Consider the following 22,104-nt stretch of genomic DNA (forward strand, 5'->3'; position numbering starts at 1 on the left):
TGATGAATAATTCTTATGTATACATTCAAGGATAAAAATAATTTTTAGAACTTTAAATTTTTCTCCTACAAATTGATAAAATACTGCCCAGGATAATCATTTAGCTATTATTCGGCTTCCATGCCATTTCATTTCTTAAGAATCCAAGCAGCTCAGAAATCTTGAAGAACTTGGCAAATAATATAAGGGGTATTTTTGGTATTCTAAATCAAATGAGATTAAGATAAAGAGTTCTGTTTCCAAAAGTAACAGTTTTCTAAAAATGTACCTTGGAAAGGAAATAAATTATGGTGTTATGTCTAACTTTTATTTGGAAAACTGCCCCAAGCTGGATTCAATCTGTTTTAAAATACAAATATATTTAGTATTACACCATTACAGATCTAATGCTTCACTGTAGATAATACTAATCGGGGTAGTGGTATATGAGTTTAAGAAGGAGCAGTGATAAAGAATTTCAGCTATTCTGAATTGCTAGCTTATTTTAAGTGAAATAGTGAGGTTCAGCATACACCTAACTAATATCATTCTTTGAATCTTGATACTATATTTATATTTTATTATGTCTTTATTTAGAATCTATAAAGCTATACAGTTTATTTGCCAGTACATATTTAATAATCTGCTGTACATTGATTCCCTACTATTGTTTACTATGACCTCAGTATTTCAACTATACATCATGGTTTCACTTTTGCTTTTGCTGTCCTCTTGAACTTCCAGATAGCCTAATGAGGAATAAAAACCAGCATCTGTGGCTAAAACGTATTTCACCATTCTCCAGTTTGGGGCCTTCAAGATGTTTTGGACCTAAACTCATAATTTCTAGCCAGTGTAGAGGATACCAGCTTTGGAAAATTACTGTTTTACATGTTAACCTATATTTCAAAATGCAGCATCAATCATTATTATTAATAAAAAAGCTCATTCAATCCCAATAACTGATATATACAATTTTTGTAAAAAAACATTAGAAGTATCAGGCATTATCCATTCCATAAGAACTAACACTTCCCAAGTACCTATTTTTGCCATCTTCTATGTAGTTATGAAGAATTTTAAAATCTTTAACTTTAAATGAATTGTGAACTGTTTGACTTAATTCTTGTAGTGTAATCCGGAAACAGTAACCCATTTTTGTATTCAATGAAATTGTCTACTTATTGTTCTAAGTGTATTTCTGACTTGCCTTCCAGTCTAGAGAAAGCTTCCAGGGCGTTTTACAATATACAACTTTGTCATAATCCAGAAGTTACTTTCCAGAAAATAGCTATGCCATGTCTATTCCAGAATTCTACATAATCATATATGATACAAATATGAAGAAAAGTTTGTTACTATTCAGTAAAATACATCCTGATTTTATAGGGAAGACAGGGAACTGTTCCTTCCAGATGTCTGAAATGCAAGAGGTACAAATGGGAGGATTTTAATTAGCTTAACAACCTAATCCCTAACCTGATTTTCAGATACAAGCCTATGAGATTGAAGACTTACACCCTACATCTATTTTAAGGAGCCTTAAATTGAAGAATGAGATCACCTCCTTGTGCCTATTTAAAATATATCCCAGATACTCAGCTTCCTGAAACTGGACAATATTAATATGTTATAAGGAACCTTTACAAAAGAGAAGTATTTACAATCATTTTGTACAGCCTAAATTAAAAAAAAAAAAAAAAACCTACAGTCACACATCTAATCTTTGGAGAAAACTATATTTCTTAGGTTACCCATGCAGTTTCTTTTATCAGAAAATCTTTAAGGACACAAGAAAATGCATGAAAATGGAAAAAGTAAGAATTTTAAATAAGATCTTAGAAGTGCCACTTAAGAAAAATATACAGAAATCACATAAAAGCAAAAATGAATAAAACAATGCAGATTATATGAATAATCATTTTATATTATCAACATTTTCTAAGTAAATTGAAACTACTGCTGCCATCACTAATCCCCTATATGGCTCAATTATGAATATAAAAATTAGAAGAGCTTCCCCAACTATCAAATATGATATTCCTTATAGTAGGCCCAAGACTCAACTGAATAAATTTTATCCTGCAATTAAAAAAAAAAATCTTTGACAAGTTAATATAAATGCAGTCACTAATGAAATACAGGGAAGTACTGCATGCTAAGGGACATACACAACACATAGAAAGCAATCTAAAATATCCTGACTTGTTTCAAACAATTATCCTCACTAACATACAATTTGGCTTTTAACAAACAAAAAAAATATAGTGAGAAACATGTTTTTTCAATACATAGCATATGTGCACTATAGTGGTTAAAGTTTGATACAACCAATGGAACCTGTAATTCACCAGGAAGTCTACAAGTTTTGGGTTGGCTGTTAAAGCCCACAAAAATCCATGATTACCTCAATCTTGTTCACAGCAAACAAATTTTGCATCTGGCATTATATGAATTAATGTGGGAAGTACAGTAAAACAGAACTCAGCGAAAATATCCCATCTTTTCTTTGCTTGCCCTTCTTCTGAACTTGAAGGAAATCACATCTCACCACCTCTTTTCCCATCCTTCTAAGGAAATAGACACTCCAGAGTTACCATCTCATCCTACTTCAATACCTGTCAGAAATACCCACAACATGCACCTAAGATGCAATAAGTCTGGGAGAAAATGGGATGTGCTTGCAGTTGGCTGTCTCTGACCAGGAACGAGGAGGCATTAATATACAGTGCAGTGAATCATGAGAATGTGGTGCTAACAAGTGAATTAATTTAAATCAGCAAGAAGTTACTTAAGTCATTGGTTTAGATCACATTTCCCACTGAAACAAGGTATTTATTAAATAAAGATGCAAAACTGACCATCAAACCATGTTAATATAGTACTAAATGTTGTTTACACTGATTAAGGATGACAGGAATTATAACCCTTTGTAACACTTTTTTGGTAACAATTGTAAACTTTTTTGTAACAATTGTAAACTGAGAGCCAGTTTGGTCTAGTGGTTAAGGCACCAGGCTAGAAAGCAGGAGACTGAGAGTTCTAGTCCTGCCTTAGGCATGAAAGCCAGCTGGGTAACTCTGGGCCAGTCACTCTCTCAGCCCAACTCACCTCACAGGGTTGTTGTTGTGGGGAAAATAGGAGGAGGAAGGAGTATCAGGAATGTTTGCTGCCTTGGGTTATTTATAAAAATAATAAAGGCGGGATAAAAAAAAATCTAAAAAGAAATCCAGCACCAAGTTGGGGAATTTGATTTACATGATTTGATTCTCATAATCAGGCTATCAACTTGTGTTTTCTATCTTTTCTGTTCTACCCACTTTTTTTTTTTAATAAATAGAGGAAATGGCTTGAAATATTTTGAAGGCAAAATAAGATCTGACACTTTACTGGGTGGGCTACTAATAGAATTTAAATATTGGAACTGTTCTTAGTTTGTATGAAAACTTTTTTTTCAACAGTGTATTTTGTATAAAGATTAACTAAAGTTAACATACAACACTAGTGTAGTTGTTCAATAAACAGAATGCAATTTAAGAGCTTTTTAGATTTTTTAAAAATATTTTCACCCACCTGGTGTGTCTGCATCATGCTCAGAAACAAAAGGAACCCTCACCATGGTAAGTATATTTGAACTTACATGGCTTTCAGCCTTTAATGTTATAATAATGCCCAACACAGATAAATAAACGGAACAAAATATAAGAAGGGACAGCAGAGATGGTGGAAAGAGCCACCATATAAGATACTGGAACTTAAATGGAACATCCTCATAACTTCAGACTGCAACTGGCCTCTGTTAGGGCAGAACGCTCAATTTAGATATAAACGGCCAACTTCAGATCCCCAAAGTTATTATGGTTCTTTGGACAGCATTAGGTCAAGTCACCCCATATAGACTACCTCATGTTTATATCTGGGTATATAGTTGATTAGCTATAAATTCAAAATGACCCAGTTGTTCAATATTCAAATGCTGATCGCATAGTTTACATTCACATATTTGCTGGAGTCTCATCTCTCAATCTAACCTCCTTCACAGGTTCATTAGTAAACTGGATTTTTTCAGTTATTTGAAATATAACAACTTTTATCACACTATTTTATTTTTAGATTTTTATTTTGCCTTTCCTTCAGGAACTCTAAGTGGAAAATAGAAACTCTCTCCTATTTTTCTTACAATCACATTTTGGAGTAGAGAAATAATGAATGGTTGAAAGTCATAAAGTGAGCTTCCATAGTTGAGAATGGACTTAAACTTGCACCTTGCACATTTTAATCCAACACCTTAACCTCTACACCATAATATATTTCTCAGTTTCAATCAGAAGAAAACAGAACCATAGCTGAAATTTGATAGTATATATGCATGTTTTCAGATGAGGAAATGACACATATAATTAGTTTCAGTCTCATTTTTGCATCTGAAGTGCTGTTTAGTAAGCTATTTACTAGGAGCAGAAAAATCCACATGCCACAAAAAGTTTTTAAAAAACCCTAGGATTCTTAATAAAATAACAGAAATTTCTGCACATCTGAAAATATCAAGAATTACAAAATAGGGGTATACAATATGGCAGATTCAATTCCCAAAATATACATCAGAGTGTATGGGGTGTGAACAGAACGCCTGTCTGTACCTTTTAAAAAGCAGCAGTCTTTTCTCTGTATCATATGATAACTCCAGAAAAACACTGCTGCTTTAAAGAGCTACAGGTAGGTACAAAGCTTGCACTCCAAATCATTTTTTTTGGAATTGAATCCAAACCACTATACAGCTCAAAAACAGAAAATTCCTTACTAGTAAGAGTAAAACAAATTGAAGTATATAATACTTGAAACATGTATAAAGCTCAAAAACAACCCCCCCCACACAGTCATTTTCACCAATATCCCACACATAACTATGGTGCTGAAGGCAATGAAAGTAACTTCTAGTTTCCTATATTTTTAAATAGAACTTGGTGTGTAGTACAAGAATGTATTTTTCAAGAACTCTCAAGAGTTTTGAAAGATGTCAATATATTTACAGATTTTTCCCATTATTCATGTGTCCAAAGATCACTGTACTATTTGAATGTAGTATATAAACATGCAAAGGATATTACCACCACACAATATGATACAACCCCTAATACAGGGAGTACAAACTTACATTCATGTATCCCATACAGATTACACATGCTACTGCCTACCTAGACTTGTACCCCCTCAATCAATGGAAGGAGCAATTACATTAAGAAATAAGAATGCTATAAAAGCAAGTTATGGAAGCTCAAAAATAGTTACATGCCACCCCTTAAACCTTAAGCCAAAATTATCAGATTGTTTCCTTAAAATCAGAGGGCAGAATAAGTTCCTTATTACAGACAGAAGGTGAACCAGAAGCATAATATGCCCTCAAACTGAGGCAATGATGAAGAAGCCCTTTAGAGTAAATTCATATACCAGGGCACACTGCCTGACAAGGAGGCTCTCTGAGGAAAGGAGGGCAGCAACACAGTGATTGTTTCCCTGTTCCACCATTGCCCAGTAGACATTTCTCTCCCTCTCCCCTATGCCGATTCAACTTACCTGCTCAGCAGTGACTGGCTCATTGAGACGATGTTCAGCTGACAGATGATGCCTGAGAAATAGGGCACGTTTATAATTGCGGGTACCCTTGCAGAGATCGTCGTGCCCCCCGCTGTTGTTGCCGCTGCCATCTGTAGAAGAGGTCGTAGGGGCAGCAGCGGTGCACCAGGCACAGGACACTAACCCTGTCTTCTGACAGTATTGTAGCCACGGGAACTCCTTAAGCCAGCAGCTCTGGAAGGAGACGTGCAGCTTCTGCAGGAGGGACTTGGGCCTGGTTGCCAGCGGAAAGTGTTGGATACTCTCCCCCTCCCCCGCGCCTACGCTGTTGACCTCCGCCTCGTCCCCCCCGGACCGCCTGCTGCTGCTGCAGCTGCCGCCCTCTGCGCCGCTGCCATCACCCAGGCTGCCCCCCTCGCCGTCTTCCTCGTCCTCGCTGCTGTCGCTCAACGACCCCCCGTCCTGCACCAGCTCTTTCCCCTCTAGCAACCCCTCCAACTCCAGCTCCTCCTCCTCTCCGCCGCCACCCCGCCCGTTCAACGGCCGCCGCGACCAGGCCGCCCCGTCGCAGCCATTGTTTGCTGCTGCCACCAAGCCCCCACCACGGAAGGCCAAGGTCCGGCGATTCTTCTCGGCGAACATGGGGCCAACTGGGGCAGCGACGGATGCAGCAGCGCTCGCCGAGTCTGGAGGAGTGGTCGGCGGGAGCTCTTTTCCGGCAGTGTCCGCGGCCTCCACCTCGGCCACCTCCAGTTCCACCGTCTCCAGCTCCACTTCCTCCTCCACCCCCTGGCCGTTCAACTGCTCGGCCTCCTGACGGACCCAGGCTTCGCCCTGGCCACTGTTGCCACCACCCCCGCTGCTGCCGTTAGCTGTCGGGCCGCCCGCTCCTCCTCCTCCGCTGCCACCGCCACCTCCTCCCACTGCGGTGGTGGCGCTGACCAGGCCTCCCCCCCGGAACGCCAAGGTCCTGCGGTTCATCTCGGCGAACATGGCGGGCGAGCGCGCGCCCCCCGCCCGCCTGTCTCCCTCCCTCGCGCCCCCCTTCCCGCTCCGGCCCAACTGTCTCTCTTCTCCCCCACCCCCAACTGACCGCTCTGGGCAAAAGGGGAGGCAGGAAAAGCAGCTAACCAACCGAAGCACCCACCCGGCCAGGCAGTTTCAGTCAGTCAATTCGCCGGCCCGCTTGAAAGCGCTTTTTAACGGCAGAAAGAATAAAATCTTATCCCCGCGCTCCAGCCAGCGTCGCTGCTACGGCCGCCTTCGTCGTCGCCTCCTCAGCGCTTCCCCCACAATAGATCCGGCTCAACCAGCAGCAGCCCTTCCGCCCCACCAGGCCCTGGCCCAGGTCGAATGGCAAATGAACAACGGACTGCGCCCACAATGCACTGGGGCGGCAATAGCCGCCGACGCCGCGGGGGAGTGGAGGGAGGGGAAGGGGGAGGGAGGAGAAGGAGGGGGCGAGGAGGAGCTCGAACAGCTGGCGAGTGTCAGGTTTTACTGCGCGCCCGCGTCACGCCCGCCCGTCGGGCGACGCAGCCTCGCCTGGGCTTGGCAATAGTTTCTGCCCCCTCAAACTTTCGTCCCGAAAGGCTCGGCGCGCTTTCCCCCACCCCTCATTAAGGTGGCGCTGGCACCCCACCCTTCGGAGGCTCACATATTAATCCCCACCCCTTTGACATCATCACCTTCCAGCGCCCAGTAGTGGACATCTTGGGTCCCTCCTTACTGCAACTCCCCCTCAGGCCACCACGCCTCGCTGGTCAGCCCTTTCGCCCCTCGCGCGCACTTCCGCTACCGGCCCCGGCTCTGCCGAGAGAGGTTTTCCCCCTGAAGTCTTTTACGTTCACCGCCCCGAGGAAGAAAATCGACGCTTCCCCGGCGCGCGTAACAAGCCACCTTCTCCCCGCCGGCACGCGCGCGCGCATGCGGGAGCAGCGGCTGGAGATCCCCCTCCCCCCGAGCCGCCCCTCCCACGGCCTCCGAGGGGAAAGCCTCGCCGTGTCCTTGAGAGGAGGCGGCGACGGCCGAGCTGCCTGCTCAGAAAGGTTGCCTGTGGGCTACGGCGGCGAAGCGCTGTGCCAGGCCCTAATAATTACTTGGAAAATGTACTGCCCCGAGTGTCTTTATTGCTGTTCTTGGGAAACAGGGAATTTAAATATAAAGGTCACGCACGTGCTGCTGTTCCGCCGAGCCAGGCTTTTCTATTGACACGGCCGTTGCATCACTGGCAACCGACGGCAACGCTTCCTCGCGACATGTTGCTACTTGAACGGCTTTCGACACTTGGGCTTTTAAAGTTTGCATTCCGGCGACCTAAAAGGTTGCTAAGCGAGTTGCTGGGAGGAGTAGGGACCGGCAAGAGGGGAGCAGGAGGAGGGCGAAGAGTTGCAGACGGATCCCGCGCGGAATTGCGAGCGCCTGAAGTCCGTTGAAACGAACATTCCCTTTAAAAACAAGTAATTCTTCAAAGAATTGGTCGTGCCTCAAGGACTATAAAAAGCCCACCGCTGTCGTTTCATTGGAACTTCTCAGAACGGTTACGGACTATTTTCTAAGCCCTCTCCGTAAATGTGGGAGCTTCTCACTAAATAATCCGACTTTCTAAAGTGTAAATGCGGATAAGTCATTTATTTTCATCTCTTCTTTCCATGAGAAGGCATTTGTTCAATAAAACACACTTATATGTATGCTTGCACCCTTAAAAATAATTTAAGACATATTCCATATTATACACACAGACACTCTATATATGAATACAATTAGATTATATGCATAGAACAATGAATGTTGACAAATGATGGCACAATGCTTCAACAAGGAGGAAAAACAAGTCTTCAAGCTCAGTTTTAAGGGAAGCATTTCTTCCCACACGAGAAAGGAACATCTCTTCCAATGTAATACCTACAATCTACCATTTTTATAAGTGGCATTTAAAAAAAACCCTACATCTTATCAACTATCTGGTCAAATAGGTTTTAATTCTTCTAACTGATTAAGTGACTGAAGTTATACTAAATCTGTTCTTAGACTTTTATGGAACATAATTCATTACAAACAGGATGACGCGGACATGTATTTAGAATCAGGATGTATGCTTATGCAGGGACAAATAAGGCTAACTTAGTTTAATTGGGTTATTTCTATGCAACTGACTCTGATGCATGTTTTTCTGAACTTGAATTCAGTGCAACCTTGAAGTGTACACTGACTTTCAGGCTTTGTTTCATAACTTTTTATTATAAGTAGATCCAAATGGAGTTTCTATGCTCAGTAGTACTTTGGTTCTCTGCCAAACAAGAAGCATTAAATACTTATGTAGGAGGAAAATTGCACATGACTAGAAGGAAAATATTTTCATGATCCCATAATACAGCCTCGCACTGTGATGTCTCTGTCTTTATAGGGACTGCAATAAGTACAGTACTGCCTAAGAAAGAAAGAAAGAAAGAAAGAAAGAAAGAAAGAAAGAAAGAAAGAAAGAAAGAAAGAAAGAAAGAAAGAAAGAAAGATAAAGGCAAGGTAAGTATAAGATTAAATTAAAGTGACATATATGCTGATCTGAGAATAGTGAATATATTGATAGAATGCATATTCAGCCAGCTTCAAAGCAGCATTATGGATTCACCCTAACTGACAAGAGCATCAAGTAACAAATCTGTTTAAAATGAGGGTTGAATTCTGGTTATTTCTCCTATTGCTAACATCTAGGTCACTAAACTGAAGAAATATTTTTTGATTAATCATGTTAATTTTACCTTATTACTCAATTAAATGTGGAATATATTTACATAGATTTGCATGTAAATATATTCTGAAAAAACATATTTGCTTCATTTTGTTTACATATAAAAACTATGATCTTAAATATTTTAAATATCCCCAATATTTATCTACCAGCTTTTTAAATGTTTTGTTTAGCATTATTTATATATAAATAAATAAATAAATAAAAAAATAAATAAAAAACAAACAAACACTGAAGTTAGAGTGATATTGTATAGCTAGTATATGGCCACATTTTTTTCCCTTTAGAACAGATTTCTGTTGTATATTATCAAACTGGTGGTTTAAAATGTAATCACAAGCCAATCATCTAAAATCAGCTGATCCTGGTTATCTATAGCTTGAAGCAACAGTTGGCCCATTAATTATATTGGAATTTTAGGCCTCCTATACAATGGCCTTTCAAATGTAAACATTCCTTTTTCTTTACTCATAATGTTCAGCAGACAGGTCCATCGACCTAAACTGCTACCCATGCCTTTCCAATTGTTAGATGCCTCAATTGGATTCTAACTAGGTACTAAAACTCCAAGTGCCTCTCTTAAATGCTGCAGGGACATTTGGCATCATTATTTTGTACCAAATTGTACTTTGGGATCAAAGTGTCAATCTAATAATGATTTAAGGTTAAGAAAAAATAATTTGCTTATATTAGATTGGTAAGTTCATGACAACAGAAAGATTTGAACCAGGAACTTCTTAGTTCATACTGTACATCTAGTCACTGCTTTAAGCCTACTTAGTACACATTTAGAATTTCTAAAAATGGAAGATACTTCCCTGCAATGTTTTTGGGACCATTTTTTTTTGGCAGTTATTGAAATTACATGCTTTTAAAGTGGGAAAATGTACCCTATTCATTCATAAATACATCTTTTTTCTCATTAAATCATTTTTCAGAAAAAATGTGCAATCTAAGATTTGCTGTAATTTAGGGAAAATATTAGACTTCAGTAGGAATATTGATTAGTGTATTATGTGAACAAAGCTATTTTGTTAATGTAGATTTTTTTATAACTCAGAAGATGGTGGTATTTTCATATCATGGGTGCTTCCAGATGAACAGTTCATAGTGCTATTAATCAAAAGGGCTTATGTAGCTATTTGCATGTTTCCCATTACTTCTATCTTTTCTCCTGACACAAAGAATTAATTATAAAAAGAAATATTGAATGATTACAAATGGAATATATCTCTGTATAGTTCCACTCATCCTATACAATTCTTTGTACTATTAGACAAAGCACTGAACAATGAATGTTTCATCTTAAAAGCACTGCATGTTTTTTACAACAACAAAAAAGACTCCCTTGAGTCAAGCTCCCACTCCTTATGATTAGATGGACATGTACTTTTTTGGGCAGCATTATGGAAATGGTTTGCCATTGCCTTCTTTCAGGATTTTTCTTTTTTCTTTTCTTTTTGCTTCCCAATCTATAGCTCTGGGAATTCCTGATGATCTCCAGTACTAACCAGGTCTGGACTCTGCTTAGCTCTTTTTGAGATCACACAAGCTCAGCTAGGTGCAGCCACTTGCTGTGGTGAAGATAACTATAACTGAATAGAAAATGGTAGAATAAATGGAATGGGTGGAATCCAACATTGTGCTAGTAGACAATCGGATTTTCTTCATTTCTCCTTTTCTTTCAGCCACTTGCAGACCCTCGAGATTTGCTTTGGTTTCACTCAAAATACCCATAATTTTTTATTACTTGTTAAGCACAATTATTTATGAATGAATGGTTATTTATATATACTTCATTACATATTCTACCCTTCTCAACCCTAAAAATTATATCTGAGTGTTTAAAATCAACTGTGTAGCAATCCCATTTAAATAATAATACAGAGTGAATTATGCTAAAATCACATAACATTTGAACCAGTAAAATAAAACAGTATTTTAAAATCTGACTAAATAAAGTATGGTGCCCCAAAATTAAATGAGTTATTTCCAGCTAAGCTTTTCTGGGAAGTGAATGCCAGAGACTGGATCCTATTTGTCTTGGGTTATCATCGACCTTAACTCATTGATGATAAAAAGTTTTCAACATTTTTATTCATGACTGGGATTAAGTATGCTTATCAGGTTTGCATGTGGCACAAAATTGGGTGGAATAGCTAATATGCTAGAAGATGAAATCAAAATTATAATGGGTTAGAAAAGTGGGCTGAAATTAATCAAATGAAATTTAACAGAAACAAATGCAGAGTTCTTCATTTAGGAAGCAGAAATCAACATGCATAGGTAAAGAAAGGAAGATACTGCTGATGAAAAAGACTTTGGATTAGCGGTTGATTATAAACACAATATAAGTCAGCAGTTTAATGTCACTGCAAACGAGCAAATATAATTTTAGATTTTGTAAGCAGAAGTATAATTGTCAAATAGTGGGAAATAATAACTCCACTTTATTGTGCACTGTCTGTTCTGTTCTCAAGTATTGTGTCCAGATCTAGACACCACACTTAAAGAGTCAAAGGAATTGGAGCAGGAGTAGAGAAGAGCAGGCTGGATGATAAAGTGTCTAGAAACTAAACTTTACAAAAAGGAATGGAAAGAAGTGGGAATATTTAGATTTGAGAAGAGGGCTCTTTCTCACAGCCATGTTAATGTGCTTTCCTCCAATTCTTGTCAAGGATTCTATGCATTCTATGAACAGCTGTCATTGTCAAGCCCTATTCTGCCTCAGTGAATCTCTTACAAATTTAATGCGGAACAAGTTAAGGAAAGCTATTGGTGGATTCCCCTGTCCTTGCCTGTCAGTGGGAAAAAAGAACCAGCAGTCAGTCTCTCTAATGGAGGAGGCAAATCTGACAAATGGCTAGGCCCAGGAGTTTACCATCTTTCAGAACCTGATCCTGAGAGAACTGATCTGTTGCATGGAGTGGGGAGCTGCCTAGTAAGACAAGTGATACTTTCTTGCTTTACTGGGAAAATCCTCCTTTTCCACAGACTAATTCCAGTATCCACTTTTGGAAAAGCAGGAAAAGTAGCAGGAAAGAGGGATTGACAGATGTTGGGTTGGCTTCACTTTCATCACTCTACCCCCAATCCCCAATATTCAGGTTGGCTAATAGGCATTGCTGGCAGGAAATCAGTTTTCATCCACCATGGCTCTGATCATACAAATCAGTTCTGTGAAATCAAAAACTGGTGGCTAAAGAGTTGCCCCTTCTCCACCTGATCTTGCCACTTCTCTCAGTCCTATTTCCAGGCCTGAAGTGATGACAGGAGAAGTGGGGAATCATGGCTCTGTAGCCACCAGCCTCTGATGGTATACAGATAGTCCCCAGTTTAAGAACAAGTTCCATTCCCAAGGTCTGTCCTTAAGTCAAATTTGTATATAAGCCGGAACAGTATTATTATATAATACTGTATAAGTAGTATTGTGTAATGAACTCAAACTATTATGTATTTAACTCAAATTTTGCTACAATAGGCTCCATTCTTAACTATGGCTCGTCCTTAAACTTCAGAGATCAGAATGGCACCTTGAATGGTTCTTGGAAGCAAACCAGAAATCAGCACAATTGCTGAAAGACTGGGGTGTGTGAACTGCTACATCTGAATCTGATTACAAGAAGAAAAATAATTGGATGTCATTAGTATTCCTCAGTTATATTGTGAGATGGTTATTGCAGGTCTCTCTGGAGGCTAATGTCACAACCACATCAGGGTACTTCACTCTGAACTTTAGGTGCGCTGAACTACTGCTCCAGTCAGTGATTTGGAAGGTTACAGGGTAATAGCTGGGCCCCAATTCATTACCTGTCTTGCTCTCTTATCTGAAATTGCTGCTGTATTCTGTCTTCAGGCTGGCTTAGCATTCTCCACTCATAGTGGGTAGCAGCACCTAACCAACATGGACTGATCTTGAAAGAACAAAGCAAGGTTTGACTTGGTTAGAACTTGAATGGAAGACCAGCAGGAGATTCCATGGATGTAGTACAGATTGAGAAATCAAAAAGAAGGTGGTGAGATTGGTAAATCACTTCCCTATCATGCCCCTCCTCCCCAAATCCAACATGCTCTCCCCATGTAATCATTAAGAGTAAATTTCATCTTGAAGGACACTTACTTTTTTATGTGTTTGAGGCAATGGAATAATTGAAGGGGTCTAGAACAACTTGTGTGGCGTACAAAGGTCTATCTTCAACAGAGAGAAGCAGTTTGAAATTTTAGGCCATTTCGCCTTGAATTACTTACAACTTCTTCTAGAGCCATCCAGCCACTTTCCTTAAACTGGGCCCAACTATGACTGGCTAATGCTAAAAGATGCTAGCAGACAACAGTGGGAAAATGGTCTTAGGGGAACCAGCCATAGTGGAGCTACCTTCTAGCACATATTGCCGTATCAAATTACCTCATTCTGTTTAATGTTAGAGCTCAGTAGTAGCTGACTTTGGGGAGTGACTAACTAAGACTGGGCTACGCAGGCAGATAATTGATTATGGCATAAATAATTAATGACCTAATCTGTGTTTTAAGGGAGGAATATAATATAGGCCTGAGAACCTTTATTTTACATGCTGTATGTGGGCTGCAAATTCCAGACCATCATTGGATGGCAGCAAAGTGATAGCATTTTCTGTATAGCTCTGTTGCCATCCAGCGATGGTCTGGATTTTTGCAGCCCATGTGTAGTGTGCCTAATCCATATCAAATAGAAAAAATGATGCATAGAAATGCATTAGAAACAGTAGACACAATCCTATTAGCCCTTCAATTTAATGGGATGCCAAGCTTCCCTGTCTGATGAAGGCTTCCCTTTCTGTTATGTTAATAATACCTTTTATATAAGCAACTGATTGATGTTCTCCCAAGGTTCTTAGCATTAATTTACTTATCTATCGTGTGTCTATTGCAGCTCCCTATAGAATGGATGATTTCTGCCTATTGCTGCTTTTTTCTTTGAACATGCTGATCTTGGAAAGCTGCTCCTTGTGTATGGATGTGTATCAAGAAAGGGACTACAGGTTGTCCCCAGTTTAAGAATGAGTTCCATTCCGAAGGTCTGTCCTTAAAAGTCGAATTTGTATGCAAACTGGAACAGTATTATTGTATAATACTGTATGAGTAGTATTGTGCAATGAACTCGAACCATTGTGTATTTAACTCCAATCATTGTGTATTTAACTCAAATTTTGCTACAATAGGCTCCATTCTTAACTATGGGTCGTCTGTAACCCAGGTGTTCTTAACCCAGGGTTTACTTGTATTAATAAACTTTGATCAGAGGAACAGAATAAATTTATCCATATTACAGGTTTATTTACACTGGCTATTTAAGTTCAGAAGTACTTCTGCTAAAGCTATTCCAGCATTCAGTTAGAATGGAATAACAGGCATTTTTTTAAAAAAAATTCATGTAGACAGAGTTAAAATAAAATGTTGATATGAATGTAGGCAATTTTAGTTCTGAACAACTTATTTGTTTCATCTTTCTTTTGGATACGGTTGAATTCACACAACATGCTAAGCTAAAATGTGGTTCATTCAGTGTGAATGTGTGTGCTGCAAATGCATCCCACGTGGTTAGTTTATAATTTGATGTGTTCTGTGAATCCAAGGAGTTGAATTAATTCAATAAATCATGACTCTGTTATACAGTAGTTAAGACTCTTGTGTGAACACAGAGCCTTCCTCCAGGTCTGGGAAATGCCATCATTTATGCTCAGCAACTCTCACAAAGGAATTTGATGTGCTTTCTTATTAAACTACTCATGAGACTTTAAAAGCTTTCATTGTATAAGCCATTCTTTGGTTGAAAAAAATAGTGGATCTGTAATACTGACTATGTTCACAAAACATGCAAAGTTTGATTAATTTTAATCTTGATTAGTTTTTTGTGGCTTAGTGTGTTCTTTAAACCCAGATGGTGAAGTTTATTGTTCAGCATGCCTTGTGAATACAGAAAACTGAACGTAGTAAACCATAGTTCATTTAGTCTCTGGTAAGCTGTTGTATGAAGTCAGTCATAGTAGGATTAGTTAAAACATTTGATTTTATCATAATCCATGCTATTGTCAGATTTTATGTAACCTTAAAATTGTAATGTTTTAAGATTGTGTGAGATCTGGATCTCATACAATCACATATGCAGGAAATCGCTTACATCAGAAGCTTCATAAACATGACACAGCTAGATAAATTATTTTACTGCAGACATGAAAGATGTTATCTATATACCAAAGATCTGCCTGCTGCAGAAATGAAACTTACTTTCTAGCTTCAGTGCTAAAGGTTATATACAGTCATGGTATTGATTTGCATCTATAATTTCACAATGATGAAATGTAGCTACATAATGAACTGAGTTAATATGGGATTTGTTTTTAATCTGTTATTCTGAAAAATAGTTTGGGATTTCATTACATAAACAAACAAAAATAATCCAAAGCAATGTTTATTTTGATAGATGTCTAAATGAAGGCCTGATTTATACATTCTGCTAAAACATAATCTGTATGATTTATTAGTTTCTTGTATGACCATTGTGGTTTTCAGACGATGACACTTATTTTTCCCTAGCTTTTTATAGTAATTGTTAAATAATACTGCAAAATAAAAACAATTCATTAAGCAAGCAAAAATTAGAGGGACTTAATGACTGGGAAAGGCCCCTCCTCTACTGCCCCCCAGAAATGGCTTTTGAAAGATGCTTGTAACATACCAGTGTTAATGCCTGCCATACTACAGAGGGTTCTGGTGTATCACATTTTTGACCAGATTTTTCTTCTCCTCAGTTGTTGCTCACATTTCTTTTCTCTACAAATCTGGTATAAAGACTCACACATCAATAAAGTTGTTATGTTTAAAACCATAGCTTGTTGACAAAGCCACAATTGGTTGGGTTCACACAGCCTATTGAAACAAAATCAAGTAAAACTACTTTATTTATTTATTTAATTTTGGGGGTGCCTTCAAATCAGTTTTTGACTCCTTGTGACTGCCTGGACTAGTCTCTCCAGTTTTTTTGGCAAGGGGTTTTGGAAGTGGTTTGCCATTGCCTCCTTCTGAGGGCTGAGAGAGAGGAACTAGCCCAAGGTCATCATCCAGCTGGCTTCATGCCCAAGGCGGGACTAGAACTCAGGGTCTCCCAGTTTCTAGCCTGATGCCTTAACCACTATACCACTGGTTCTCAAAACAACATTATTTGTTCATTATTTTTAATAATAATAACGTAATATTTGTTATACTGCTAACTATTGAAGTAATGATGGACCAATCCAGGCATTCTGTGAAAATGAGAAGCTGAGTATTACACATACTGCTTAGAAGTAAACTCTTTTGAACTCAGTGGTATATTCACTCACGAACAGACACTATTGCACTGAAGCCTTTTAGCATTTGGAGCTGGCATAGTGTGATAGAAGAAGAATTTCTTAACATACCTTCCAGAATAGGCTAGGTTCTAATGTGACAGGGAGTGGTTAGGCAGATATAATGAAGTAGAGAAACTGATAAATGTGACATAGAAATGAAGGTTGGAGGATTAATAGGGTGATCTATGTTCCTACTCAGAAGCAAATGTTACTGAATTCAGAAGGATTGCAATCTTAAAAAACAAACTCCTATTTTTCTTTTTGTTGTTGTGCTGCAGGTTCTCTAATCTCAATTTCACCATTGTCCATGCTGACTGGTCATGATGGGAATTATAATCCAACTTGTTTGATGAGCACCAAAGGGAAAGACTGCTTAGAGGATTGCATTAGGATGATGGACAGTACAGCAGAAGAGGAATGATTGTTTCTAACTTCAGTTTTCAAAAGGATAGGCTACGTAACAATCACATGGAACAGTAGGCAAGTCTATTCTCTCAAAATGTTTTGTTAACTTTTTCTTTAAGTTTAAAAGGTCACCAAGTGCCGTAGGCATTGCAGAAAGAGAAGTATGGATTGTCATGAACGGGCACTGTTCCATGATACTGGTGCAGAGTGATCTCACGTAGCATATGCAAGAGGAAGAGATATATGAACACACACATGCACACACACCTCTGTGCCCCCCCCACACAAAGAGTTCTGCCAGTCAGAAAATAATGCAATGTGAATGCAAAGAGAATTACATATATACACGCACTGTTAATTTTTGGACATATTTGGGCACATCTGCTTGGATTATTCTGTGTTAAAAATGAATGAACATTGTTTCAGATTAGCTCTAGTGCCCCATCTGCAGATGAATAGCAATACTACTTACAAATATACTGAGGTTTTTTTTTTTTTTAATAACAAGGCTTTGTGGGCTTTGGCCTGACTGTCCCCGCAGCCAGTCCCACCCAACATTCACTATTTGCTTAAGCAAGCCATCCCTAGCCCAGGGCTCTTCAAATGTGTAATTTTGTCTTTTTTACCTTCTGCTGGCACTTCTACCTCCTATTTCATTTCTTAATTTGATTCATTCACATTTCTAAAAATATTAATTATGCTCAATCAACTAACAAAGACATTGTAGGGTAAAAGAGAGCAGCAAGTAAAAATTCACGAATAAGGGTTTTTTTTGCAATGGAAAGCTCTAACAAATTCCCCCTTTCCCCCGATTTACACTGAAGGTTTGGGATCAGTGCTTTTTTTTTTCAAGTTTTATTTACAAATTATAAGGGAAAAAAATGACAAAACACCTAAATACATTAAAAACCATGCACAATTAATAAAACAACCTTAAAAAAAAAAAAGAAACCAAAGGGAAAGAAGAGGAAAAAAAATTAGAAAAGAGCAACCCCAAGCAAACTAAGAGAGAAAACAAAACAAAACAAAAATCTACCTTATATTTTATATTTATCAATAGTCACTGGTTTACTAATAATACACTACTACAATATGATCAGTACAAAATATTATTGTAAAAGCTTTTTCATTTTTAATCATTGATCTGTAATTAGGAAAAAACAAAGAATTGGTAAAGTTTTCAGAGGACAGTAAAATATTCTGAATTATTAAAAAAAAAAAAAAAAGGAATTATGAACAACTCCAAAGGCTCCAAACTAGTTAAATGAGCATTAAATGGTAAATGTACTTCAGGATAAGCAAGCAGAAAATTATTTATATTAGGGCCAATATAGCCTAACTTCAGGTATATTCTAATGGGGGTTAAACTCCTGCTGACTAACCAAAAAAGGGATATGATGGTTCTAGTATTTAGTTTATTGAAAGTTTAAACTCACTATTCTGTAGCTCTGGGCAGAAACAAAGGTGAATTCCATGTTGGGAATCATTTGATGGCAATTCAAAGTCTATGTTGTGATTGTGTGTGTGTGTGTGCGCGCGCGCATGCCTTCACAACAGTCTTCACTCCTGATCACTGCCTGGACAAGTCCCTGCAGTTTTCTTGGCAGGATTTCAGACGTGATTTGCCATGGCCTCCTTCCTAGGGCTGAGAGAGAGTGACTGGCCCAAGGTCACCCAGCTGGCTTTGTGCCTAAGTCAAGATTAGAACTCACAGTTTCCTGGTTTCTAGCCCAGAGCCTTTAACTACTAAATGCAACTGGCTTTCTACTATGATTGTACTTGGAATACATTGTACACTTTTGGCTGCCTCATTTCAAAAACAGTATTGTAGAACTGGGAACAAGTACAGAAAATGGCAACTGATATAATCCCAGGTCTAAAGCAATGAGGGAAACTCACAAGATTTTGGAGGCTGTAGGGTTGCAAGATCTGGGCTACAAAAATTCAGATGACCATCAGGAGGCAAAGATTTGTTTGTATCACTTTTCTGCAATCTAGTGGTAGTCCGGATTTTTGCAGCACAAATCTGGCCCATTAAGGGTTTGTGTGTGTGTGTGTGCATGTGTTTCACATTAAAAAGGCCTGTAAGGGAAACTATGATGGTTGATGCATTGCAGAAAAATAGTGGTTAAAGATAAGTTTTTCTTTGTAATATTTGAAATCATCCAATGAAGCAAAACCACAGTAGATTCGGGACAAAGGTCCTTCACAGAACACTATGTTGTGGAATTTGTTTATTATAATATAGCAGCCCTGCTTTCATGCCATACTTATCGATGGTTGGGTTCACACAACCTAGCTAAAATGTGGTTGTCTAGTTTGCAGTCCAGTATGAGGTGCAGACATCGCCTTAGTGATGGCTTTAAAAAGGAATAAAACCAGGTCAAGACATTTTGCAATTCTAGAGGAAGGAGAAAATGGTGCCTCTTTCTGTTCCTATACAGAAGCTGATCATACTGAATGCTGAATATTATTTCTGTATTGGAGAGAAACAGTGCCCTCCACTATATCTGAACAAAGTAAATCAAAACTTAAAAACCACGGAACAATTACATTTTTACATGTCAGTGACATGACAGTATGTGTCAGCCAAGGAAACATTCCTAGGGAAAGCTTGATTTCTTTCTCTTTCTTTCCCTCTGTTTAAAGAAAGAGCAATTTCTGGAAGGATTTTCTTAACAAGGTCAGCAGAATGGTGACTGAAGCAGAAAAAAGTTCCAAGCCAATTAATTAAACTTTTCTTGCTATTTTACAAATATAACTGACAGAGAAAGACCAAATCTATGAAGAAATCAAAACACACCACAATTCAGTGAATGGCTCCTAAGCATAAAAATGCTTCTGTTGCCCTTTATATTGAGTTAAATAAATAATTATAAGAGGGATTTATGTGCTGCATTTATTAAAAAAAAACAACACTTGTCAGAAGCAACTTCTTCCGTGTGCATTTTCTGATCCATCAGTTGTATATTTCTTTCAGCAAAGGCCATTGTGTTTTCAAAGAGGGAAATTTGGCTAAGTATCTATTCTCAAGGAAGAAGCATAGATCTGGAGGGCTGAGCTTAGCCTTTAATTACAAGTATTATTTCCATTGGCTGTGCTTATGTATGATTAACTGAGCTATAGTTTATGTAATTCAATTTTCAGGATACAGGTAGTCCTTGCTTAATGACCGTTCATTTAGTGACTGTTTGAAGTTACAATGGTGCTTAAAAAAGTGACTTACAACCAGTGCCTGAAGTTATGACCATTGCAGCGCCCCCCCGGTCACATGATCACGATCCAGGCACTTGGCAACCAGCTCGCAGTTATAGTTGCAACATCCCGGGGTCACATGACTGCCATTTGTGACCTTCCCAGTCACCTTCCAGAAAGCAAAATCAATGAGGAACCGCATGATTCACTTAACAACATGATGCACTTAACAACTGGTGATTCGCTTAATGACCATGACCAAAAAAGGTAATAAAATTGGGTCTGGTCATGTGATGATTCACTTAATGACTGCATTGTTTAGCGACCTAAATTCAGGTCGCAATTGTGGTCGTTAAGTGAGGAGTATCTGTGTATAAAATACCGAAAAATGAAGTACACATGCTGGGTTTGCACAACACATTAGGCTAAAATGTGGTTAGTGGGGAATTCTGGGAGTTGAAGTCCACACATCTTAAAGTTGCCAAGTTTGAAAAACACTGGTCCAGATTGTGTGAAGAGAGCCAGTCTGGTGTAGTGTTTAAGGCCCCAGGTTAGAAACCAGGAAACTCTGAGTTGTAGTCCCACCTTAGGACAAAAAAAGCTTGATGACTTTGGGCCAGTCACTCTCTCTCAGCTACAGGAAGGAGGCAATGGCAAACCACTTCTGAAATCTTACCAAGAAAACTGCAGGGAGTAGACCAGGCAGTCACAACAGTGACTTGAAGCCATGATAGATAGATCAATAGATAGACTGAGCATGACCAATGTACTTCTCACATAAGACTCTAGACTTCCTTTTTGCTCCTAGAGGGCCCCTGGCCTTTTTCTTCTCAGCCTTCTGTACCTTTTAGATGTGACTTTCTACCCATGCTCATTTCTTGCACATAAGAAAGTTCTTATTTATTATTTGTTTGTTTTTTCTTTTCTCTAAGAGGCTCCATTTCCCCAATTTTGTTCTTAAAACATAGCTACATGGTGAAGTAGCCTAGGATGAGAAGAACAGACTGATACAATATATTATCTGATTGAGAGCAGATTTGAATCTGGAGCTTTCAAGTCACAAGTTAACATTCTAACCAGTATACAATTTTCTCCAACCTGGACACCTTCCAGATGTGTGGACTTCAATCCTGAAGCTAAGTTCACACCTTATTTTAAACCAGAATTTTTAAAAACAACTGCTTGTTCAATAAGCATGATTGGCCTAATTTCATTGTTGTGTTAAACTGTAATTAATGGATTTATGCATCATGCTAAGCCAAAATCAAATAAATTATATGAAGTGCATATAACAAGCACATGAAACTTCTTGTTTTGCTCACCAACCTGATTTTGAAAGCTTTACTTACCAGGCAAGTTGTCTGTGCAGGTAAAACTGACAGGTCAATCATGATTGATGATGACTTCACCTTCTTACTGTGGAGGATGCAAATGACTGGAAAAGCAAACTGGTGACCTGGAAAACAAGCTTAGATTAAGAAATGTTGTGTCAATAGGCAAAAGAAAAGGAACACACAGAGGAAAATACAAAGATACTTTTGTCACAATGGATTATGACAAGGGGGGAAGGGAGATTAAAACTTTTACCTCCCTCTTTGTGATGGGTATGAATCTGTGAGAAGGATGTCAGACAACCAAAATGTGAAGATTCTCTGTTGGCTTTTATCCCACATAAGTGCTGTTGACTTTCATACAATTCATCTGGATAGTTTAATGGGGCAGAAGTCCCAAACTGAATACACAGCTATTTAAATTTGTTTTGTGTATACACTTTAAAAATGATCACTATTTTCATATTTCATAAATGGAAACCTGTGTGGATTAAAACAGAATAAC

General features: G+C 38.7%; 1 protein-coding gene and 1 long non-coding RNA gene across 2 annotated transcripts in view; one reads left to right on the forward strand and one right to left on the reverse strand.

The window, feature by feature from the left end:
• The window catches only part of ZBTB10 (zinc finger and BTB domain containing 10), a 23,773-nt gene extending 16,402 nt beyond the window's left edge, over positions 1–7,371 (reverse strand). The window contains exon 1 of the mRNA XM_088149187.1: positions 5,554–7,371. Coding sequence (XP_088005313.1) covers positions 5,554–6,546 — 993 coding nt within the window. The 5' untranslated portion in view covers positions 6,547–7,371. The remainder of the gene's footprint in view (positions 1–5,553) is intronic.
• LOC112541119 (uncharacterized) lies at positions 7,346–19,808 on the forward strand. The gene is made up of 5 exons (XR_003085152.2): positions 7,346–8,164; positions 8,960–9,075; positions 13,158–13,326; positions 14,211–14,355; positions 16,947–19,808. It is a non-coding gene; the product is annotated as an uncharacterized LOC112541119 (long non-coding RNA).
• Positions 19,809–22,104: the final 2,296 nt, after the last annotated feature.

This window comes from Python bivittatus, unplaced genomic scaffold (assembly GCF_059951505.1).
Source record: "Python bivittatus isolate LINGU-HERP-01145 unplaced genomic scaffold, Pbiv_v1 ctg000590_np1212, whole genome shotgun sequence".
NCBI lineage: Eukaryota > Metazoa > Chordata > Lepidosauria > Squamata > Pythonidae > Python > Python bivittatus.